Source organism: Falco punctatus (assembly GCF_963210335.1).
Source record: "Falco punctatus genome assembly, contig: scaffold_29, whole genome shotgun sequence".
In the NCBI taxonomy this organism is placed as follows: Eukaryota; Metazoa; Chordata; class Aves; order Falconiformes; family Falconidae; genus Falco; species Falco punctatus.
Window position 1 is genome coordinate 2,018,533 of NW_027660164.1, and position 25,417 is coordinate 2,043,949.

Genomic DNA, 25,417 nt, shown 5'->3' on the forward strand with positions numbered 1-25,417 from the left:
TGCAAGAATAAATAGCTTATTACTAATTTGTGTCATTGACATATGAACTCAGTGCTTTCCTTCTTTTTCACCCATGTGAACTCAAATTGCTGTTAGCCCGCACGCCCCTATTTGCCATGTACCATGGCAGTTACTCCCTGGTGTCTGCCTCTCTCACAGCTGTGCCTTTCTCTGCAGCTAGCTTTCTTCCTCCTTCCCTGCTGCGGGACACCAGAGATGTGCCTATTTTACACACGAGAAGGTGGGCCTTTGCCAGAGATTCATAATCCTCTTCTCCTGCCAGTGCTTAATCTCCATTCCAACCTTTTGTGATAACCTCCTAGTTTTCTATGTTTCCCTTTCTTACCCATATATATAGTAAAACCCCCTACCAACTGAACTGAATGTAAATTACACATTTTGCAAACTGATTCTGCAGAGCTGAACAAAAATGTTATTGTTAGCTTGTCTACTGTATGTCAGGGCAAGGACAGCTGCATTTCCATGCAGTGTGCTGACCCTGACTACCATCCAATGACATACCACTGTTAGTAAAGGCAGCACTTAATCCCTGGAAGGTCTTACCAGGTTAAGTGGAGGATTTTTCATCACCTGGAAAACATAAATTGATGTGTGCTTTTGTTCAGCTACCAGTTAGTTGAGGTAGTGACCAGTTTACATTATCAAGCCTGTAATTTGCAGAAGGCCAGATACGCTACGTACAGTCACCCTTCCTGGGCTGAAAATGTCTACCTCTAAATGCCTAAGAGGAATGTACATATATACTATAAAGCTGGAAAATAACTGTTCTTACCGTGATTATATGCATGTTAGATTTGTGAGTCGTAAGAAGTGTTGCTGTAATTATTTTCAGTTTTGTTAGGAAGATAACAAAGAACAGTTGAAAAACATTCCCTAGAGAATTAACATTTTGGAAGAAATGTGATTTTTCTTACATTTTTTATCTAGCTAAAGAAATAATCAGCTAGTACAGAAGGATGGATATTGTTTTCTTATTGAATGTATAGCAGTACAAATCTTTGAGCTCCAGACGTCTTGTAACACAGCTAAGACAGTCTCATACTACTACATTTTAATTTGTTCTGAATCAACATAAGTAAACACTGAATATTTCTATCCATGTCATCTTAATTAGGAAGGAAAGAAGGACCTAGATGCTTTGCTAATAAGTCAGATAAGACTAAACTCAAAACTGTTTTCAGATTTGACAAACTTTGGCAAATAATCTCTATTTTTAATTATGGATGGGATGAGGTCTGGAAGCACAAGCATAGTACAAGACAACCAACTTTCCTACTCAGCTGACTCATCTGAAACTATGGAACATGACAATTTTAGAACGGAAGCCTAAGAACATATCATCAGCCCATTTTTCTCAGTTCTAAGTGATCTTTGAAAAGCATAGTTAACTTCTGTTTCATGTGTTAATACCATATTAAATTGCCTTATTGCTTTGTGATGTAGAGAAACTTTGGTGTTGACTTGTCTGATTCATTTCAAGAATTTTTTTTTCTTGTAAGTTTGAAAAAAGGTTATTCCACTGAAGCAAGTTGATTGCAAGAAGTTTCAGTAATTGAATCCCTAGATAGTTGTCTTTATTCTGGGAGGTTTTGTCCCACTTCTAATGGATTTTTAATGCTGGAACAGTTTAATTTAAAACTGTTGCCATAAAACATGTTAGAATTTTCTATTATTGTTGCAGGATTTTTTTTCCCCAAAAACGTTTTTAAAAGCTGAGGTTGAACAGGTGGGAACAAATAAACATGGAAGATCACGTGAGCCACCAGGGACAGCATGGGGACTAATTTAAGGAAGATACCATTGTGCTGTCAGTGTGGAAGTTAGTGTTACAGCAGCGTGGAACTACTTTAGATGGGCTGTGGTTAAGATGTATGTTATTGTGAGCCAGGAGACAAGGAGTAGAAGCGTCCACTGTGACTGTTTTTAGTGCATCAACCTGGGAGAATTTAGGATTGACACTGTTAGAAGCTGTGGTGAAAGGGGACAAAGAGGCGTCGGGGCTTTTGGCTACATGGGGACTGCTTAGAGATGCTGTGGGGGGCTTGAAAAGTCAGCAAGACGTCAGTGGGGGTGTATCACCCAGACCTCTCCTGGATCACCCTTCAGTCAACAGACAAGAGGGTGAGGTGGTGGGGGAGGGGGAGAGTCCATGCCCCTTACCAGTCACCACTCCTCAATGTCCCAAAGCCCCCAAATCTGCCGAACGGCATCGGCCTATGTTCGGTAGTGATTCCGAGGATGAAGACGACGAGCAGAAACCTTGGCGGACTGATCCCTGCCCCCCTGAGTCCCACCGACATTTATGGCAGCCCACACTCCCTCCTCCCCCAGCCTCTTCTCCCCTCCCGCCTGCCCCCTCTGCTCCTCCCCTGCCTACGCAGGGTGGAAATGCCAAAAATGGGGAGTCATGTCCAGCTACAACAAGGTTATCAGTCAGAGGCAGTGAAGAATGTGGTGGTGGTAGAAATCCAGTATCCAGTGTAATGGCAATGCCGCGCGGCCCTCGGCAATTTTGGCAGGCTGTAAAAGATGGGGTACAGAAAGAGGGAAACTGGAATTTAGTAGAACATACAGGTAGACTGCTCCTTGATGTTACTACTCCTTCCACTGTTGCACTGCATGCATATCCTGTTATAACAGGAGACGTGGCTGCTGGTAATCCCAAGGTTCATACAGCATCTGCTTGGAAAATAGTGCAGGACTTGCAAAAACCTGTTTCTCACTACGGGGTGAATTCACTGGCTTCAATGCAATTGTTATATTTGGTTACCATGGACACTTGGACTCCTTTCGATATTTCTCAGGTGGCGCAGATCATTTTCCAACCTGTGCCACTAGCGGTCTTCCATGGCACATGGCGGGCAGCGGTGGAACAGCAAGGGCTGCAGAATATGAACCTTCCACAGCATGATCTTTGGGTTGGTAATGGGCCTGACGTGTTGATGGGCACTGGGCAGTATGCCAGCCCTCAGCAACAGGCTCAGTGGTCCACTCTAGTGTAAGATCAAGTCCAAAATAACCAAGTCCATGTTGGTGTTTGCGATATAGACTTTACAGATCAAATATGTGCCTTAGTTTCTACACCTGTGCCTCCTGGTAACATTCCAAAAAATACATGCCTTGCTCAACTTGTGCCTTTGGAGAGCTGTGTTCCCCGAACAGAGCCCAGATGGCGGGTCGATGAAGGATTCGCCTCCACAGGAATACCTCAAGTGTCTTGGACACAAGAACCATCTCCACAATGACACAACCTGACCTACACTCTGGCGTTGTCGGGAGGCACTCCTGCACAAGTGAAGTTGAGCGGTCTTCTGGATACCAGAGCAGACATAACTGTCATATCGAGCAAGGACTGGCCACCTCATTGGTCTTTGGTAAATAACGCAGTGGGAGTTGTAGGTCGGGGGGACGTGACTACAAGCTACTTGTCTGTAAAACCTCTACAGATCAAAACACAAGAAGGACAGACTGCCTCCGTCCGGCCATACGTTGCCACCACAGCACTCACTTTGTGGGGCCGAGATTGTCTAGGACAGCGGGGAGTTGGGATCACCACGGATTTTTAACTGGGGCCACTGTACTGCAGGCAGTGAAACAGCCTCCCCTTGGTCTACTTGGTTGACCGACAGACCAGTATGGGTAGGTCAGTGGCCCCTGCCCCAGGAAAAGCTGTGTGCCCGGCATGAATTACTTAAGGAAAAATTAAACACGGGCCACACTGAAGAGTCACATAGCCCGTGGAACACCCCTGTATTTGTGATGAAAATGATTTCAGGTAAATGGCGATTGTTGCATGACCTGCGTAAAGTGAATGCAGTGATGGCCCCTGTGGGGGCCTTGCAGCCGGGATTGCCGTCTGCCACCGTGATACCAATGGAGTGGGACATTGTAGTTATTGATCTGTAAGGCTGTATGTTCACCATTCCTTTAGATCCAGAAGACAAGGCCAAGTTTGCCTTTACAGCACCAACTAGAAATAACTCTGAGCCCACAAAAAGGTACCACTGGACCGTGCTGCCTCAAGGCACGAGAAACTCGCCAAGCATTTGCCAGTGGTTTGTAGCTCAAGCCCTGAGCTCAGTGACAGACAAATACCAGGACGTTTACGGTTATCGTGGCATGGATGACATTTTGCTAGCAGCACCATCAGAAGAGCTGCTGGAGACAGTTGAGAAAGAGTCCAGACATAGTTTAGCTGAGTTTGGGTTGATTGTAGCTCCTGAAAAAGTTCAGAGACAAGAGCCTGGAAACATCTGGGCATGAATGTGCTGAATACAACTGTGTCTCCACAAGCTATAAAATTGAAACTGGACGTAAAGACCTTGAATGATGTCCAAAAGCTTGCAGAAATGCTGAATTGGTTATGGCCTTATTTAGGCCTTACTAATGAACAAATGCCACCTCTGTTGCAACTTTTAAAAAGAAAAACACAGATCTTTTAGCCCCAAGGCCTTTAACGCCTGCAGCCTTGGCACTTGTGAAAGAAGTCAAACACTTGATCTCTGCACGACGTGTGGCATATAGCTATCACGCTTCCTTTAAGTGGTTTTCTTTTAAAGGACCAATTTTCTCCTTATGCTATGTTGGCCCTGTGGAACCAGGCTTGGGAAGATCCACTGCATGTACTTGAATGGTTGGTTTTGCCTTTGCAGTCTAAGAAAAATAAAAGGGATTTTTCTCAGTGCCCATGTCTGGAGGTTGGGTTCTTCCAAAGCTGAGCTCAGGAATAGGCTGAAGGAATTGCCCCCAGAAGACCATGCTTCTGGGCTTGGGTTCCCCATGGCTCAGGGCAGGAGGGCATGGGGCAGTGTGTTAGGGCATGGGCCTGTGTTGAGCCTTCGCGTGTGGGTGCCCAGTGCCCATGGGAATGGTGGGTGACCAGGAGGGATGTGCCTGGGACCATCTCCCTGGGCTTTCAGGCACCGCTGCCCTGCACAGCAGCACCGCCTGCTCAGGGCCATGCCTGAGACCACATCCCTGGGCGAGAGCAGGTGTCTCTGTGTATGCCCCAGATGGGGCAGGCTGCTGTGACCCTGGTGCAGCAGGAGGTGCCTGGGGAGCCCCCAGGCCAGCAGCCTGGTGCTGGGGACAGGGACTGGCCCCGAGGGGCTGCCAGGAGTGGGCAATCAGGGTCCCTGTGAGAGAGGAGCAGCAGACAGAGGGAGACACTGGCCTCTGTGTCCTCATGCCATGGCTGGCACCTGCCCTGGGACTGACTGGCAGGATGAGTCCCCTCTCTGCCCACCAGCATATGCTGTGCTTTTCAGAGAGGCTGTGGCTACGGGGTGAGTGCCCAGAGCTCTGCAGCCCCCTTTGGGTGGGCAATTGCATGGGGCCAGCCCAGCGTGGGCTGCTGTGTCTGCCTGGGCTGGGGAGAGGGCAGGGGAGGTGGGCAGAGCTGGGGGGGGGGCTGGGCTGGGAAGGGCCCGGGAGAGGGAAACACCAGTGAGAGCTCAGCTGTGTGGGTGTGCAGGGTGGGGGCACACAGCAGGGTGGTCCTGGTGCAGACCCAGGGGTCATGGTGAAGCAAGCAAGGTACGAAAGGACCGGGACTGAGGGGCAAGATCTATGCCGTGTTCCCTGCACACCCTCAGAAAGCTGCAGAAGGGAAATTTTCCCCACAAATTCCCAGACAATGCTCCTTTCCGTGTCTGGTCATATACCCCAGCCCTCATTAGGGACCATTGCTGCATGGTTACCTCTGTCCTCCTCCGTTGCCCAGCGATACCCAACTCCATCACCGTTTCTAAATATAAATGGAGCCACTTTCCTACTGACGCTTGTTGCACACAAGTCCCATAGCTCTTGCCGCAGTTGGTCTCTCAGTGAAGGCCATTGTCAGACACCTCCAACAAGATCACGTTCTCATGGCTGTGTTCGAACAAATATCGATTGAGATCCCACCAGCTGGCCTGGGTCCAGCACTCCAGTCTTTCACTCGGAACCATTTCTCAAATAATACTCTTGCTCTCTCAGCCTCTCTGTTCATAATGTGCTCCACGTCCCAACCATCCTTCTGGCCTCTGCAGGACTTGCTCTGATGTGTCAGGGTCTTTCATGTGCTGCGGAGCCCCATTGTGGGCTCAGCAGTCCTCATGTGGTCCTGTGGTGGGTTAACCTTGGCCAGTGGTGAGACAACCATTCAGCTGCTGTTTCACTGCACTGACTCAACAGGACAAAGGGAGAAAATAAAGCAGCAATGCTCATGGGTCAAGATAAAGACAAAGAGATCTCTTAATGATTCTTTTCATGGCCAGAGATGTGTGGTCTTGCCAAAAATTTATGTATTGCCAAGTAAAAAAATGTTTGGATTGTGAGATACAATGGCAGGAGAAGCAATGGGAGAGAAAGCCTGAGTCTTCTGGGGGAATCAGTCTCCTTGGCGTCCACTGGATATGTAAGCAAGGATGCCAGAAGTCCAGGGGCTTGTGGGCAAGTTCCCCAGACCAAAGAGGCCACCCACTCTGATGCCCACCTGCACCTGGGACTCCCCAAACAGGACAAGATGCTCAGGGAGGTGACGACCAGTGCCACCTTGGTTGTAGTGACTGTGCAGCTGTGGTGTCCCTGATGCCCAGGCACATGGGGAAGGAGAGCAGCAGAGCACAGCCCAGGACAGGAGGGAAGGAGAACCTGGCCTGCTGAGGGCACTGGCAGGTGGGATCCCATGGGGGCAGGGCCCTGAGAGCATCCCTAGGCCTTCCTGGCCCTGAGCAGCCACACCTGGGGCCTCCACCCAAAGCTTTGTCCATGGCTTCGGGAGGCCATTGAAGCCAAGCAAGAGATTCAGCCCCAGCATGATCTGTTCTGGAGGTCACCTTAGAGAAGTGTTTCGGTCTTCTTCGGGTCACAACAACAGGCACAGCTTTGCCTGCCCATGGACCTTGTTGGTTCGGAATGTCAGCATCACTTCCCAGCTTCATTCTGAATGGCGTTTGCCAATGATATAAACCATGGCCCTCCAAGTCCTGGGGACTTTCTGTTGCCTCCCTTCCTTCCTCAACTCCTTCACAATTATACACATCTTCCTTCCTGTAGTGGCTTGTCTCTGGCCAAAAGCCCAGCAGCCACCCAGCTGCTCCCTCCCTCCTTCCCTCCCCAGTCAGGGCCCCAAAATGAACACAGTCACGGACAGGTGGTCTGACAAGCGATGAGTACGGGACACACAATCACTTCCCGCACTCTCTTGGCAAGGCACCTCTTCATACGCTCCAGGGCACTGCTGGCTGCCTCTGCTACCAGGTCACGGGCTGGGATTGTGTTTTGCCTTCTGTCCCCCAGCACCACCAGGGCCTTTTCTGCACAGACACTGCCCAGCCAGGCAGGTCCCAGGCCCTGCAGCTGCAGGGTGTTAGTCCATGCGAGGGAGGTGCAGGCTCTGCCCTTGGTCCGTCCTGCATCTCTGCAGCTCCTGACAGGGCGGCCACCCCACCTGCCAGGGTTCCCCTCCATGGCATCCCTAGGGCACAGGGATGGTCCTCTCAGTTTGGTGCCATCAACAGATCTCATGAGAGTTTCCTCCACTGGGTCATTTATACAGCTCTTAAACTGTAAGCAGGAGAGTCCCCTGTGCTGCCCACATTGCCCCAGTATGTCCCAGTGGCCTCCAGGTGGGGTGTGAGCCCTTCCCCACTGCTCTCTCAGCCTGACCATCCAGCTGGTGTTTTACCCATCTCTTTCTGTTGGCACCCAGAGTGTCATGGCCTCACTTGGGCAGAAGAACACTGATGAAGACCATGGCCAGAGTTTTGCTGAAGCCGAGGGAAATGACATCCACTGTGGAGCTCCTCACGCACAGCCGCAGGCTGTCAGGTTGGCGAGGCAGGACTTACCCTTGGAAAATCCACCTGGACAGTTACCCGCTCAGGTGCCAGAAGTGTGAAGTGAGGGGTTTTTTTATTTATGACACTTGATCATGCTTCACATTGCTTGGAGATTTAAATAATTCTTCCGCGCCTGAGTGCAGCCAGTCCTCTAAGGCAAACAGGTGGGGATGGTGCAAAGGAGCTGCAGCACCCACCTGCAGAATTGAGGGGTGAAGTGTGATGAAAGGAGAAGGAATGTAAGTCCCAGCGGACAATGAGAAAAAGGGTGGTCTTGGGGACATTCAGAACAAGATTGTCCATCCTGTGTCAGACCTCAAGGGACTGTGTTTCCTACCAGTCCAGACCTCCTGAGGAGACCCTCTGCATCATTATCACTTGGAGATTGCTGCTAGAACCTCCCCTCTAACCTAACAAGTAGCAAAATGTAACCTATGAAATATAATTAATTATTTTCAGGTGCACTTTGAAATCCTCTCTCTTATCTACATGAATGGAACAGGTCCAATTAGCTACACATGTCTTGAAGATCTGAAGGAAATGACAAAAAGGCAAATACCTCATTAGGGCATTGGGGGCTCCTGTCATGAACCTGAGCTACTGAGAGCAGGCTGAACCAACCACTGAAGGAATGTAAGTCAGAAGCAACACTGAAAATACCTTCAAACATTGATGGGTCCCGCTGAGGGCCATCGCTGACAAAGCGTCCCCATGGACTCGTTAGAGTAGCTAATTAGAGGCCAGAACTGCAGGTAGGCAAAGGCACTGTGTCGGTGGCTGTAATGCTGCAAAACACATTTGGATTTTTTTTGTGAAGCAGAAGGACCAAGCCCTGACCCCTAAGCTCTTGGAGGGCAGAACATAAGACCCTCCAAATCAAGTTTCATGTCACAGGCCTTGATGACATGGGCAACTGCCATTGCCAAGTGGACAAATCCCTCAGCCCCCAGTTGGGCCATTCAGCCTTGCTGCAGCCCTGGGCCATCTCCACTGCAAGTTGCCCTACACTGTCCATGTGGCACCTCTTTCCACTCTGATGGTTGGCACATTTCTTTCTTTCCCACCCAGCCCTCACACCCTTGTTTCTCTGCCTTTTCTGCAGTTTCTCCCCTCATCCCTGCTTGTTCCTTGAAACTCAAAGCCATGGGACGATCCAGGCTCCCTCTGGCTGAACTCTGGCATCAGAGGGCAACCCTCCGAGGGACATTTCTTGTTCCTCACATCCAATCTTACCCTTCCAAGCAGCACTTTGTGGTGGTTTTCTCTTCCTGCCGCTATCAGGAATCACTCCCTTATCTCTGACATCTCTGACAGCCCCCTTCAAGCAGGTGCATGCTACTACTGTAGTGCCTGAGGATCCATTTTGTCGGTCTCAAGAAGCCCAGCACCTTCAGTCTCTCTCCACAGACTCCAAACTCCATCCAGGCAGGTATCCTCCACAGCCTCTCCAGTTTTTCCCCATTCCTCCAGAATGAGAAACCTCAAAGGCCAGACACAGATAATCCGGATGTGGCCACAACAGTGCTGTGTCAAGGGGGATGGTGCTGAGTCAAGGGGGATGATCAATCCCTTGTTTTGAGAGGCCACGCACCCCCTAATTCAGCCGCACATGCAGTTGGCCTTAGATGTGCTGAGCATGCACCAGTAGCTCATATGCATCCCCCATAATACTCAGGCCCTTCTCCTCCTCAGGTTTGTACCTCAGCCACTCAGGTGCCCTCACAGGTGCGGTTATTCTGCCCCCACTAAAGGGCTGACCACGTCTACTTGGAAAACCTCTGAGGTCCCAATTTCACAATCGCAGTGTTTTGGAAGTTGCTACTTGGGCCAGCTTTTGGTATGTGCATGGACATGGCTCACCCTGCCCTGTGGTGCCTCTGGCAAGGTAACAGCATAAGGAACTGGAGGACACCACAGATAATGAAGGGAGGCAGTGCTTCGGTGGTATTGCTGACCTTGGCAGGCATTCCCAAGGTGAACAGCTCAGAATCCCCAAAGGAAGACAGACAATGTCCAGGGAGAAGAAGCGGGCTGCTTGCATGGGAGAATACAAGGGTGGTCAAGGAGAATCAACTGTGCATGGGAAAAGAGCTACAAAAGAAGGAAAGGGTGAAGAACGGGAATCAGTCAGGGCTGTTTGGGGGTACCAGCCAAGCAGCCCTGCATCTGAGCTACAAAGCTTGGAGTGGGAAAAGAACGTCACAGGTCATCTGACCAACTTTCTGTTAGGCTCCAACAGCTGCCGGGAACCAAAGTGTTTCCCTGCCATCATGAAGGCAAGATCCATGGTGGATGGAGATCCAGAATCATTCATGCTGGGAGGAACCTCTGGAGGTGTCCAGGCCAACGTGTTGCTCACAGCAGGATCAGCTATGGGGTGAGAGCGAGTAGCTCAGGCTTTCCTTCAAGTGGGGCTTGAAAAGCTCCAAGGATGGACATGGTACAGGCTCTGTGGGACATCTGCTCCAGTGCTTGACTGTCTTCATGGGGAGAAAGATTGTCTTCCCTTGCTTCAGCTGATGACCGTTGGCCCACATCCTCCCATCATGCACAACAGGCAAGAACCTGGCTGCCTTTTCTTGCTGATATGACCCAAGAAGACATGGGAAGGCTGTTATTAGGTGTCCCCAAAGCCTCCTCTTCTCCTGGCTTTGCACCTTTCAAATAAGGCCCACGGCATCCTAGTCTGCATTAGGAAGAGCACTGCCCAAGGGTTGGTGGAGGGGACCTTTCCTCTCTACTCAGCCCTGCTACAATTTGTCTTGCTGACTTGCCCTTGATTTCTACTTTACCAGCGTCACCCATACTTTACTCAAACGTGCCGTCCAGAATTTTCAGCACTCCTGCCTTGTCTTTTTGTTCAAAACAAGTCCAAGAGAGCATTTCGCCATGTTGGTCAGGGATCATCTTCCACCTTCCCTTCAACCAAGGCCTTCAAGTACAGGTCCCTTTCTCTAGCGGTATAAAGGAGATGTCGTTCTCCTTCTAACCTTCATCAGGAGGTTAAGAGAATCTGAGCAGAAGACCTTTGCACGTGGAGGAGTTAGTGATGAGTGTCACAGAAAACCTGAGCAGGCCTGTGCTGTGCTCCACGTACCTCTTGGCCTTCAGGCTGAGCTGTGCTGAGTGTGTCCCTGGGTTGCAGAATAAGCCGTATTGGAAGAAGAAATCTGCAGGAAGCTGCTGGTGAATGGCCAACCGCACGCCCTTACCTTTACCTGGGACTGCAGTTGCCAACTCCCAAGTGAACATCTCCTCTTAGAACACGAGAAGTGATGACTAGAATGGGTTTCCCTGACAGAAAACACTTCAAGAGCTGACAGGAGCAGTGAGGGATAAGCCTTCTGCAGGCAGGATCTGCACAACCAGCTGCACCACTCTCCCAACGCTGGAAACTCCGTGTTCCCGGCCTCGGAAGGGACGGCATACAGCTGACACGGTTGTCTCTGTGTGTAGAGAGTTTGCTCTAACCAAGGCCATTTGAAATGACACTTTGTCTCAGAGTCCAAGTGCCTTTCTTACTGCAGCCATAACCAGCTGGACTGCTGATGGCCAGTCCCCCAAGGAAGCTGGAGACTCCAGGGACCTCAAACTTGCCTTCATGGCCACGTGCCTCCTAGTGGCCTATGAGCTTCTCAGATGTAATGTGTGTCATAATGATAGCCCAGATCATCAGCCTTCTTGTGGCCTCGGTTACTCCTTGGTCAGCGGTTCCTGAACTGGAGAAGGCAGTGATAAAGAGATGCACAGGAATGGAAGAGTTGGGCAAGGACCCTGCAGGTGCCACGAAGGCTTTGCAGGAAGAAGTGTGAGGAATAGCCCCTACAGCTGTGCAAAATGGAATGGCATTAGATATGAAGCTGGCGTCTGAAGGCAGAGTCTGTGCTGTTGTTAATAGCAGTTGCGGTGTGTATGTAGATCAAAGTGGGGGAATTTCTACAGATATAAAAAAAATTTGGGAACATCCTAGTATTTGTCATGAGTCTAAGAAAGTTGAGACCTTCTATGGAATTCAAGAAATTTGGAATACACTGACATCCCGGTTTCCTGATTTACAGCTCTGGGTTAAGAAGTTCGTCTCAGATGCCTTTCTCCTCTTCCTCTGTGATCACTCCAGTCCATTCTACCTATGTAGCTTCTGCTTTAAGGTTCAGAGAGGAAAAGTTGTTCTGTCTTTCAGTAGTGTCTCTAATATTCCCTATGGGCAACTCTTCAGTTGTGGCAATAGACCTCATGGGGATCTGTATGAAGTAAAAATAATACAGATGAGAAATGTATTTTTTAGTTATTAATTTCTAACCCACTCACACACACACATCCCCCTGATAATTAATCCCTCTTTTATTCCTGTTTACACCCCGTTCTATAAGGAAAGCAGCCAATTATTACTGCCAAGAATTTGCTATGTTCAGCTGCAGAGTTGGTTGAAGAAGTCTGATGTCAAGTGATGTCTCATGGGGCTGAGGACAAAAATATTGAGGATGGAGAGCTGAGGAGCAACACTGTCCACACGGTGTTTAGCTCCAGGGACTGATTTTCCAACATGTCCGCACCTCCTCAGGAGACACTGTGCATCAAGAGCAATTGGAAAATCCTTCTATCATTTCTCCAAAGTGCTCATTACCTGCCTTCCTCTTTCACTGTACTGCTGAAACTTATCTCATTAAGTGTAGGAGCCAAACTTGAAGACCAGATGTCCCTGATGGAAGAGACAGGGCTCGTCAGGGCGTTCTGCCTCTTCATGAGCCCAGGGTATCTGTGGTGCTGTGGACTTCAGGTGTTCAGAGGAGACTGAAGAAACCTCTCGAGAACACCAAGTCAGAGGCAAAGCCCACAGCCCCTGGAAGCGTTAATGGGCGCCGCTGAGGGCCATGGCTGAGAAAGCCTCCCCATGGCCTTGTTAGAGCCCATCCTTGGAGGCTGTGAGTGCAGGAAGGCAAAGGCGCTGTGCAGGCAGCTCTGCTGCTGAGCAAAGCCTTGGCTTGCTTGATGAAGCAGGAAGGCCAAGCCATGACCTGCAGCCTGTGGGAAGGTCGATGCTGTCCCTCACACAGAGCTCAGGGCTCTTCCTGTGAGGACATCATGTCTTCTCATGGCCTTCACTGGTAGAGACAGATGCCATAGCCAAGGGGACACAGACCTGGGTTCTGGTGGTGCCTTCCAGCCTTGCCAGTGCCCTCTGCCATCTCTATTTCAAGCTGTCCTACATGGTTGGAGCCCTGCCCCTGTTGCCCTGCAGGCTGTAGGCACCATCTCGCTGCCCTGCCTTGCTCTCACCCCAACATTGCCATACCTTCGCTGAGGTACCTCCACTCTCACCGGCTCTTCCTTGAAACACAAACCATGGGCTGATCCAGGCTCCCTCTGGCTGAGCTCTGGCACCGCAGCAGGACCCTTGGTGACAGTTCTTCCTGCTGTGGTCCAGTCTCTGCTTTCCAAGTTGAAACTTTGTGACATTTTTTCCTCTCTCCTGCTGTTTTCCACTGCCCAGGAAAGGTTTACCATCTCAGAAAATACCCTTCCAGCAGGGAACGCAGCCAGGAAGCCTTTTCTTATGCTCTGCTCTCTCACCAGAGAGAAGGAATACTCCCATGGTCTCCCAAACCACGGAACTGCAGCTTCTCCCAGAGACATGACCAAGCCCTGTGCCTGCTGCTGTCCCATCACGTCCCCAGGTGCAATGGACATGACAACCCCTACCCCAGCCCTTCTCCTGGATGGGGCCTATGGGGTCCCTTGGCAGAGGGACTGTCCCAGCCACGTTCCTGATGCTGGCCTGTCACCTCCAGAGGCAGAACTGACCTCACAGGCCCCTCACAGCCAGGCACGTCCTCCTGCATGAGGAGCTCCTGAGACCGATTTTCCCTCCCAATACCACACACCCCCATCACCCTCATCCTGGCCCAGGTCCTGACCTCAGAAAAGCATGCTGGTTTCATCAGATTTGTCAAATATCTTTCCCACAAGCCATTTCCCACAAGCTCATCTTCAGCTGAGCCCCTCTATTTGTTTTGACACGTTTTATATATGCCTTTATAGCTCTATGGTGTTTTTTTCAGGTTGGACTGACCTCTGGAGGTCATCGAGTCCACCCCTCCAGCTGAGGCAGGGTCAGCTAAACCAACTTTCTCAGCAACTTGTCTAGGTAGGCTTGCGATATCATAGAAGCACAGAAACAGAGAATCATTTAGCTTGGAAAAGACCTTCAAGATCATCAAATCCAAAAGTAAACTCAGGACGGCCAATTCCATCACTAAATCATGCCATGAAGAACTGCATCTACCTATCTACCTCTTTTTGAAACACCTCCAGGGCTGATGATTCCACCAGCTTCCTGGTTCCAATGCCTGAGCACCTTTGTAGTGAAGTTGTTTTTCCTCATATCCAATCTGAACCTCTCCTGGTGTAACTTGAGGCTGTTGCCTCTTGTCCTGTCACTTGTTATCTGGGAGAACAGTCCTACCCACCCCATCTACAACCTCCTTTCAGGTACTTCTAGAGAGCAGTAAGGTCCCCCCTGAGCCTCCTACTACTACCCACACTAAACAACTCAAGTCCCCTCAGCCACTCTTCATCCAAGCAGGGATCCAGACCCTTCACCACCTTTGTTGCCCTGCTCTGGACGCGCTCCCGGACCTCAACATTTCTCTTGAAGTGAGGGGCCCAAAATGGAAACACAGTGTTCAAGGTGCGGCGTCAGCAGTGCCGAGTACAGGGGGTCGATAACTGCCCTGGTCCTGCTGGCCACACTGTTTCTGGTACCAGACAGGATGATATTGGCCTTCTTGGCCAGCCGGGCACACTGATGGCTCATGTTCAACCACCTGTCACCCTGCACCCTCAGGGTAGCTCCCCACCAGGCAGCCTTCCAGCCACTCTGCCCCAAGCCTGTAGCCTTGTGTGGGGTTGTGACCCAAGTGCAGAACTGGCACTTCTCCTGGCTGAACTTCATACAATTGGACTCACTTGAAAGGTCCAACCCGTGCAGATCCCTCTGCAGAGCCTTCCTGCCCTCAAGGACATCAGCACTTCCACCCCACTTGATGTTGTATGATAACTCACTGAGGGTGAACTCAGTCCCCTTGTCTGGGTCATTGATGAAGTTCTGAAACAGGACTGGCTCCAGCACTGAGCCCTGAGGAACACCACTCCTTATGGGCCATCGTCACCTGGATGTCACTCCATTTCCTACCCCTCTTGGGGCTTGGCTGTCCAGCCAGCTCTAACCCAGTGCGGAGAACACCCACCGAAGCCATGAGCAGCCAGTTTCTCCAAGAGAATGAAGTGGGAGGTGGAGCCAAAAGGCTTTCCTAAGGTCCAGGTAGACAGCATCCACAGCATTTCCCTCATCCACTAGGCAGGTCACCTTGTCCCAGCAGGAGATCAGATTCATCAGACAGGATCTGCCTTTCATAAACCCATGCTGGCTGGTCCTGACCTCCTGGTTTTCCTGCGCCTCCTGTGTGATGGTGCTCAGGATGATCAGCTCCACAACCTTCCCTGGCACTAAGATCAGGTTGACAGGCCTGTAGTTATCCCGATCCTCCCTCCTACCCTTCTTGTAGGTGGGCACCACTTGACTAACATTCAGCCTTCTTGGGCCTCCCCAGTTAGCCAGCACTGTTGAAAGTCACCCCTGTGGTGAGGCAATAGAGAAACACACCAATGATTTTCAAAGTGTCCCTGCATCACGGGATGTCCATGGTCAAGGACACAATCAAAAGCACCTTGTCCTTTCTGGATATAAGGTTCACCGGAACCACATGTCCTCTGGGGCTGCAGAGGCATCACTGGCAGCAATGCCTTCTCCTGCAGCACTGCACAGTCCAGCCCTGCATGTCTCTGGTCCCAGGGACAGCATGGATTGCTCTCCTTAGGGACATCTCATTTCACCGTCACAGTGACCTCTGCCCACCACCCCAGCATGCGCTGCAGCAAAACATTTTGCTGGCGTGTGACCTTGGACACTTGGTAGCCATTATTATTTTTGTTGTTACATGTCTGAGCTTGGCCCTGGTGACACAGGTGTGGTTCAGGGTAACTGCTCTGAAATAACCTAAATCAGGGAGAGGAAGGGGAAAAGTCTTATTTAAGCAGCGTGAGGAAGCCTTAGGATCAATAACCTCACATCTTCTTGGGGAATTTAGAGATCCTGTGGGTTTACATGGCAGGGGTTTGGGAGTGGTTTGGAGGTGTTTGCAGGGCTGGCAAAGGTGAGAAGAGATCAAGAGCTGACTCCATGGCCATAACAGCCACTTTCATTTGACTCCAAAATGGACCAGCCCCTGCCCAAACCTGAGCCAATAAGCAATTCTAGTGGCACCTCTGTGATACCCTATGGTAGAAAGGACAAAACACAAATGGAGAGGGGTGAGAATTATGTGAGAGAACAACCCTAAAGACCGTCACAGGACAGTGCAGTGACAATGCTCCTTTAGGTGTCTGCAGGTACGTTGCATCGGCATTCTAGCACAGCTGCCAGATGGGCCAACAGCTGTGATGCTCACCTGGATCTGAGACCCTGCATCATTCATGTCCACCTTGGTTCTAGGAGCAAAGAAATGGTGGAGTCTCATCTCCCAGGGGGAGTGAGGCAGGAGAGCAGCAGAGTGCAGGCCCCAGGTCACACACTGGCAGGCTGTGGCCTGTGAAGAAGGAGGAACACTCCTTTGGGCGCCCTGGAATTGCCTCACAAGCATAAACTCCATTTTCAATGTTGGAACCGTTGGAGGCTGCTGTCCTTGCCGAGCAGGTGATCTGAGCTCTGCCACCTGCCCTGGCACTTGGTTCCCTCAGTGTCACAGCTCTGTCTGCAACAGGACGGGCTCCAGCTGCCTCTGCGTGGGCCCCTGGCTGAGGGCACTGCTGCACATCTGGGCTGAAGCCCCCCAGCTGTGGCACCAGCCCAGCTCTGCCTGGCCATAAGGCAACCTGGTACCAAGTGTCCCCGAGCCCGTGGGTGCAAAGGCTTTGCTTCAGAGCAGAGACATGGCCTGGGCAAAGGAGACCTGAGTCTTGAGCCCTCGGACTGTGCAATGAAGTGCTGAAATGGGCTCTGCAGGGCTTACTGAAGCACTGAAGACATCCTCCCCACACTGCCTGCAGAACCACCAGACACACACGTACACACACGCTCCTTTAGGAGTACTTCGATCCTTTGCTGCAGTCTTACTGGTGTCCTCTCTAGTAATGGGTTAACAAAAGTTGGTATTCATGCACAAAACTTTTTCTCCTAAGAGAATTGCCACTGCTGGAAATAAGTGTGTCCCCCCAGGGGAGGCAAGGAGCATGAGTGATTGCATCAGGCTGCTGCCCAGCAGGTTCCCCTGCAGCCCCAGGGACAGCTGGAGGGAGCCCAGAGGGGCAGAGCAAGGGCTGCCTTGGGCTGCTCCCTGCTGCCGAGCTGGGCCGGGCTCCTGCCATGGAGGCAGCTCCTGGCAAGCGGGCAGCGCTGCAGAGAGACAGCTCTGCCCACCAGCAGCTCCTCTGCAAAGTGCAGCAGGGCTGAGGCACTGCCTGCAGGCACCCAGGGCAGAGGAGGGAGGCAGGGAGAGCTCAATGGCAGACCTTGGTGGGAGGCTGCTGAGAGCTCCCTGCTGGAGAAATGTGCAGAGCCCTTGAGCCGGTAAGTGTGTGGCTGCAGGGCAATGCCTCTGCAGTTGCTAGCCGGGTCTGCAGCAGCTGGGGCCCCCCCAGCCTGTGGGACCGTGTGGGAGCCTTTTGCTGTGGAGGAGGCCAGTGTGCTGCAGAGCAGGGCTTCCCTGCTGCAGCGTGGGAGGGCCAGGGCATGTGGGCTGCCTTGTGCCAGGGCCGGCTGCAGGGCTGTGAAGGTGGCTGTGCAGGCAGGGGTGCCCAGGGCTGTCCTTGCCAGCAGGGTCCCTGCAGCCACGGGGGCTGTGTGCTGGGGCAGGGGCTCTGCCGCCTGCCAGGGGCAGCTCTCAGCCTGCCGGGGGGCTCCCGTGTGGCTGCGAGGAGAAGCTGTGGGTGAACGGAATGACCCTGTTTAAGAGAAGGCCCAGTGTTTTATAGTGGGTGCTGCATGGGTGAGTGGTACTCACAGCTCCTGCTCATGCCAGATCATTTCCAAGGGGACTTTCCATGAGCACGTTCATGGCAGGGGTTTCCTGCTTGGCTCTGTGCTTGCCTGAATCTCTGCTGCCACTTTTCTCTGGCTCTGCCTGGTTTCAATAGAAACTCAGCTGTGCAGGTCAGAGCAGGGGCTGAGATGCTGAAAGCATCACAGGGAGGTTGATGAGGGAGCTGAGCAAGTGCCTTCCCTCCCCAGCAGGCTGCAGATGAAACCAGCATCAGCTCTCCTTTTCCCTCAGGCTTTGGGGGAGCTGTTCATGCCGGTGTGCAGACAGAGAGCGGCTGCAGGGCAGAGCTGGCACACAGGGGCTGAGCTGGGCTCTGTGAGCGCTGGCAGGGAAGAGCCCTGGGGCCAGAGAAAGAGCTGCTGGCAGGGACAGCTGGAGGCAGCAGAGCCCTGGGCAGGGAGGGGGGGAGATGCTGAGGGGAACCCTGATGCAGGGGAGATGGGGGCACCTCCTGGCCATGGTCTGCCGTGCAGGTGCCTTCCCTGAGCAACGCACCTCTGCTCTCCTCTCCCACTCAGCACAGCCTTTAGACCAAGGGGTCCAGACCATTAGTAAACTTCTCATCCAGCAACTGGGAAGGATCTGGAGGGACAGAGCAGATTCCCTCATTCTGCCAAAGCCACAGACAGTCCCCTTGCCTCTCAGCACTCACCCTGCTCTCCCTGAGCACAGCACAAACCCCTCCTGACCTGACTCTGGCCGTGGCCGTTGCTCAGCACGGGTGGAGCAGATGCTGACAGGCCCTTCTGCGCTGGGAGCAGTTTGGGCTGAGCCAGTGCCAGGCCAGGACTGGCCCCTGCCCCCAGGGTTCCCATGAAGCCCCTGCTGCAGAGCAGGGCTCACTGCTGGGCAGCCAGCGGGCACAGCCCCTGCTCCTCACAGCACACTCGGCCAGCACTCAGCACAGCTCCAGCCACGGCTCTGAAGGGAGCTCTCCCAGGAACGGGAGAGGGGGGGACATGGGGCACCGGGGGCGCATATAGAAGAAATGCCTTTCACTTGGCTTTACAGAAGTATTGCCTGACTTGTCACTGGTTTTGCTCCATAAAGAGGACCCTATGGTTGGAGGCAGCAGATGTCCAACAGCAGCTCCATCACCCAGTTCCTCCTCCTGGCATTGGCAGACACGCGGGAGCTGCAGCTCTTGCACTTCTGGCTCTTCCTGGGCATCTACCTGGCTGCCCTCATGGCCAACGGCCTCATCATCACCGCCGTAGTGTGCGACCGCCACCTGCACACCCCCATGTACTTCTTCCTCCTCAACCTCTCCCTCATTGACCTGGGCTCCATCTCCACCACTCTCCCCAAAGCCATGGCCAACTCCCTCTGGGACACCAGGGACATCTCCTACTCAGGATGTGCTGCACAGCTCTTCTTGAATGTCTTTTTCCTTTCAGCAGAGTATTTTCTTCTCACCGTCATGGCCTATGACCGCTTTGTGGCCATCTGCCAGCCCCTGCACTACGGGACCCTGCTGGGCAGCAGAGCTTGTGTCCACGTGGCAGCAGCTGCCTGGGCCAGTGGGTTTCTCTATGCTGCGCTGCACACGGCCAATACACTGTCACTGCCGCTCTGCCAAGGCAATGCCCTGGGACAGTTCTTCTGTGAAATCCCACAGATCCTCAAGCTCTCCTGCTCACACACCTACCTCAGGGAAGTGGGGCTAATTGTGGCTGGTGCTTGTCTAGGTGTTGGCTGTTTCATTTTCATTGTGCTGTCCTACGTGCAGATCTTCAGGGCTGTGCTGAGGATCCCCTCTGAGCAGGGACAGCACAAAGCCTTTTCCACATGCCTCCCTCACCTGGCTGTGGTCTCCCTCTTTCTCAGCACTGCCATGTTTGCCTACCTGAAGCCCCCCTCCATCTCCTCCCAATCACTGGACTTTGCGGTCTCAGTCCTGTACTCAGTGGTGCCTCCAGCAGTGAACCCCCTCATCTACAGCATGAGGAACCAGGAGCTCAAGGGCGCGCTGAAGAAGCTGATGCAGTCAGGTGTCTCTCAGCGGCAATGAACTGACTGTGGCTCTTTACAAAATATTTTCAAATCACATATAGAACATCCTGTGTGTTTAACATTCCGTCTATGACAATCATGTTTTTATTTCAATGTATTTCTTAACTCCACTTCCTCAAAAGCATGAACCCAGCCTCCCTGACCCAGAGGCCTTTGTACGTGTGCCTGGGAGGATGGTACATATGGACTCCTGTGTCATATCTCATTAATAAAAGGGTGGGTTTTCTCAATGCCTATACCTGGAGGTTGGGTTCTTCCAAAGCTGAGCCCAGGAATAGGCTGAAGGAATTGCCCCCAGAAGACCATGCTGCTGGGCTTGGGTTCCCCATGGCTCAGGGCAGGAGGGCATGGGGCAGTGTGTTAGGGCATGGGCCTGTGTTGAGCCTTCGCGTGTGGGTGCCCAGTGCCCATGGGAATGGTGGGTGACCAGGAGGGATGTGCCTGGGACCATCTCCCTGGGCTTTCAGGCACCGCTGCCCTGCACAGCAGCACCGCCTGCTCAGGGCCATGCCTGAGACCACATCCCTGGGCGAGAGCAGGTGTCTCTGTGTATGCCCCAGCTGGGGCAGGCTGCTGTGACCCTGGTGCAGCAGGAGGTGCCTGGGGAGCCCCCAGGCCAGCAGCCTGGTGCTGGGGACAGGGACTGGCCCCGAGGGGCTGCCGGGAGTGGGCAATCAGGGTCCCTGTGAGAGAGGAGCAGCAGACAGAGGGAGGCAATGTCCTCTGTCCCTTCGTGCCATGGCTGGCACCTGCCCTGGGACTGACTGGCAGGATGAGACCCCTCTCTGCCCACCAGCATCTCCTGTGCCCTTGTGAGGGTCTGCGGCCATGGGGTGAGTGCCCAGAGCTCTGCAGCCCCCTTTGGGTGGGCAATTGCATGGGGCCAGCCCAGCGTGGGCTGCTGTGTCTGCCTGGGCTGGGGAGAGGGCAGGGGAGGTGGGCAGAGCTGGGGGAGGGGGCTGGGCAGGGAAGGGCCAGGGAGAGGCAAACTCCTATGAGAGCTCAGCTGTGTGGGTGTGCAGGGTGGGGGCACACAGCAGGGTGGTCCTGGTGCAGATCTGGGGGTCAATGACAAAGGAAGCAAGGCACCAGGGGAGCAAGACTGAGGTTCCTCCTCTGTGCCATGTTCTTTGGAACCTAAGGAAGCCGTCCCAGGGAAATTTTCCCCCAAGAAGTCCCAAGCAACGCTCATTTCCATGTCTGGTTATAGAACTCAGCCTCTATGAGGGTCATTTGCTGCATGATCACCTCTTTCCTCCTCTCTGCTTCAGTAATACCCAACTTCATCACCATTTTCAATAAAGAGAATCAATTTCCTACTGTCCCTTGTTACACACAAGTCCCATAGTTCTTGCCACAGTTGATCACTCAGCCAAGGTGGTGGTCAGACACCTTCAGCCAGATCAGGTGCTCAGGACTTCATTTTGACAAATTATGAGGCAGGCATTGAATGATATCCCACCAGCTGGCCCAGGTCTAGCACATCAGTCTTGAACTCTAAACAGCTTCTCAAAGACTCCCAAATCTCTCTCAGCCTTTCCTTGTCTATAATGTCCTCCAGGTTCCAGCCATCATTCTGGACTGTGCAGGAATTGCTCCAATCTGGCAGGGTCTCTCTTGTGCTGGGGAGCCCCACTGTGGGCTCAGCAGTCCTGATGTGGTCCTGTGGTGGGTTAACCTTGGCCAGCACCCAGCCAGCCCCCAGCTGCTCATCCACTTGCCTGACTCAACAGGACAAAAGAAGAAATTATACCAGTAATGCTCATGGGTCATGGCCAAAGATAAGTCATCATGTCAAAATTCAATTTGATTTATTGCTAATTCAAAAGTACATGAATTGTGAGAAACCAGGACTAAACCATACAGACCATTCCCCTCACAGTTTCTCCAAGGGCCAAATTACTCCATTGCTCCCAATTCACTACACACCAACACCCTGAAAGGGTGTCAGTAGATTTAGGGATGTCCACATTGGAGGGGATATTCAACAAGTTATGTGCATTGATTACAGATGTCAGATATGTCAATTGCTTTACCATTCTCCAATTTAAGACATACAATATCATTGACAAAACAAGACCGATCAAGACCACTATCAAAAGGACAACAATAGGGTGACACAACTTGTTCAAGATGCCAGTAGCAGTCGGTGACCATCAGAAAAGTGTGTCCCACCATCCATGTTCTGCATCTTTTCTCACTCTTCTCAAGACATGGTGTATATCTTCCACATTGTGGTGGACAGCTATCAAGGTTTTACGTTCGTTTTCTCTAACCTTTTCCAGAATCTTGATCAAGTGTTGATGCTGTAACAGTTGTTTTACCAAGGTGAGATTCATTCCCATGGATACAGGCGGCAATTCGTGAATCAGTGTATAATTAGATTTCAAGAGCTGGTGAGATGTGACTGGGGCTAAATAGGAGAAGTCACATCCAGTGATGTTCATAAAATTGCAAACGCAAAAATTGGAATGATTCTTAGCATCTGCAATCACCGTATCTACAGATACAGAATTACAAGCGGTTCTCAAACATGCACAACCTTTGCCAATATATACAAGCACTGTTTCAGGGTTATCGTCAGGACGAGTCTCAAAATGACAGATATTCTGTGTAGTGTCTAAACAAATGTCCTGAGCTCTGATTGTGGTGCCTTCACAGACAAATCCTTGTTGTTCCTGCACGATAGAAGATTCCAAATCTACAGTTTGCCATTTCTCCCCCACCTTTTGGGCCCATACTCTATGCTCGAAAGGATAGAGTATGGCTCCATTCTGGTTCAATCCTAAGGCAATAATGGGGTAGATTACATTTACTGACGCATGGGATATCGTCAATACAATAGTGGTGGCAATGTTTATGGTGGGGTTATAAGTAAAGTTTACCAACTTCCACCAGGATTGGAGTTTCCTCTCAAAGTCGGTGGCACTGTCCCAGACTACTTTCCGAATTTCAGTGGGAAAAGTGCCTCCTTCACCTTCTCTAATAATCGAGGCAGCCACTGATTGTATCCTTAATTGGGCCTGGATACAACTAAGAGCCAAAGAAAGGTTATTTTGGATTATAACAAGTGCATCTACAATCAATTTGTGATCTTCCACATTCACCTTTTCCCATTTTGGTAACACATCTGCTAACTGCCACTGGTCAGTTCCCAGAGCCAACAGGGAAGATTGCAAAGGTTGTTGCAATCCTGCCAGATCATTAGCTGTAGTTGCCAATTTGTTCATGAATATCTCTGAGTCAATGCCATTCAGAAACCCCAATCCTGTTCCCAAAACACCAGTGAGGTCTCTCCGAGTCCGTTTCCCAGAAGGTGTCCGTCTCCGCAGCCAGGTTATCCATCCCTCCTAAGAGGGTTTTAGGAAAGGAGAGCAGGCTGGCTGAATATCTGAAACATTAACTTGCATCAACAACTCAACTCGTTTAAGAGACCGCTCTGGATTAAACAACATTTGTTGCTGACCTGTATTTCTGATCATGTATGGTCCATTTTCAAAAATTTTTGGATTGGGTACAGCCATTGGTTGAGTGGTAGGTGTAATGACATCTATTCTGAGTTCCCCCCAGTACTCCGTGTTGTTTATGCCACGCATAATCTTATAGGGGTACTGCATTGCAGTCAAATTCAGCCAACAATCTTGGCTTTGGTTTTTACATGACAAAATAGAACATGGGGTTCAATTCCGTAGTTGTTTGTTGGCACAATAAAGGATTCAGTAATTAATCTGCATCATATGAAGATGTTGTCACCCTGAGCCACCATAAAAGGGGGTAAAACTTTATTTTTGTCATTCAGCGTGAGGGTCATCTCCATGCCATTGTGTGTGACTATTGCAACAAGCATCACTGGCGTTTTAGTTACAGCATTTATTTTGAATTTGAAGGTCAGACTCAATAGATCTGATTGGTTTGCCAAATTGCTTTGCCAATTACACACCACATAGAAAGGTCTCGTCAAGGTGAAGTTATACCAACAGTCAGTCTTGTCATTTTTACAAGATTTAGAGATCTCAGCGTTGCTGGTACTTGGATCCATGGTGGTAGAATTGCCAGCGTGCTTTTGGCGATAGCACATAATAAGGGATTCTTGTTTATCACATTCGCACTCAGCAGTATGACAAAGTTTTGCTGAAATACCGGGGTGAATTCTGGTTGTTAAATTTGGATCCAAAAGATTCCCAGAGACGGTAACTAAAGAGGCCTTTTCATAGAGAAGTCCTTCCACTTTTCTCCATCCTACCATAATCTTTTCTCCAATTATTCCAGTTAAAGTTCTGATCCAGTCTTTCTTATCCCACTCCCATCCAAGTGGGGAATAGGCCTTATCATCATGCAGTACTACAGTGGCCAAATTTGGAAAGTGATTCTTGGGATACTGCCTGGTAAAACCAGTATACCCGACAATAGCTTTACACCAAGGCCATTCAGCACCCTTTTGGTTATACGTAAGTGGGAAAATACAAAAAAGTAGTACCAGTCCACTTTTACTATTAGTCATTTTAAAATTTAGGGCTATGAATTTTAATCTATTTATAGTTCATGTTCTCAGTGTCCCTCGGAGTTCTCCTGTAAAAATAAAACAACAGAGCTTGCCTCCCTGAGGCAAAAGGATTTAAAACAATGGGATTATCCAGTGGATATTTATCTTATGTTCCTTTCCCAGGGCATCAGAGGCTACCCAAGCACATGCATTCAGTGGGGTTTTCAGTACCAGTGGTACGTTTCCCACAGTAGGTAGTGCCACCAGAACGGGTTGTCCTGGGAAGTGAGCTGGGTTTTTTGAGTCATTTGGTTCCTTTAATGAGGCAATCAAGGAAGGAGCCGTTGGGCAAAAAGTGGTTATTTTGGGGCATCCGTTTACCCCCCATCTATCATTTACACCTTTAACAACTTCCCACAAGCGGACATCCCAATTTCCTTCATGAGGTTTCAAAAGTCATTTTAAGGTCCTTTCTACAATTCCATTAGCTTGTGGATAATACGGGGTATGAAACACCCATTTAATCCTTTCGCTTCGTGCCCAATCTTGTACGATTCTGGCAGTAAAGTGGGAACCATTATCAGATTGTATTTATTGTGGTTTTGGAAAAGTTCCAAACCATTCACGCAGCGCTTTCACAGTGTTCTCCCCCGTAGCCCTGTTAAAGGCTTCTACTTGGACTAGTCCTGATGTTATTTCCACTCCCACCAGCACAAAATATTTTCCTCCCCGTCTCTTAAAGGGGCCAATATAATCCACCTGCCAGGCACCCCACAAGCCTTTTCCCTCCCTCAAATGCAAAGGGTCATCCTCTAAAGGGTGCCTTTCAAGTCATCTTTGACATTGTTCGCAGGCTGATATACAGGTTTTACGCATTTCTCTGGTGACGGGCCAGCCTCGGGCAAGGGCTTCATGGTACAGATCTTTAGCTCCCGTGTGTTTGTGTTTTACATGCAACTATTCTAACAGGCATTCCCAGT

At 50.9% G+C, this 25,417-nt stretch overlaps 1 protein-coding gene across 1 annotated transcript; it reads left to right on the forward strand.

Annotated features, from left to right (window-relative positions):
- Window positions 1–17,433: 17,433 nt before the first annotated feature.
- Window positions 17,434–21,870, forward strand: LOC308057727 (olfactory receptor 14C36-like). The gene has a single exon (XM_080411786.1). It carries the CDS (start codon window positions 19,017–19,019, stop codon window positions 19,950–19,952), a length of 936 nt encoding a protein of 311 aa, XP_080267912.1. The 5' UTR covers window positions 17,434–19,016; the 3' UTR covers window positions 19,953–21,870.
- Window positions 21,871–25,417: the final 3,547 nt, after the last annotated feature.

Bases quoted from the DNA above. Each gene is read 5' to 3' on its own strand.
- LOC308057727 (XM_080411786.1), top strand. From the start codon at position 19,017: ATGTCCAACAGCAGCTCCATCACCCAGTTCCTCCTCCTGGCATTGGCA.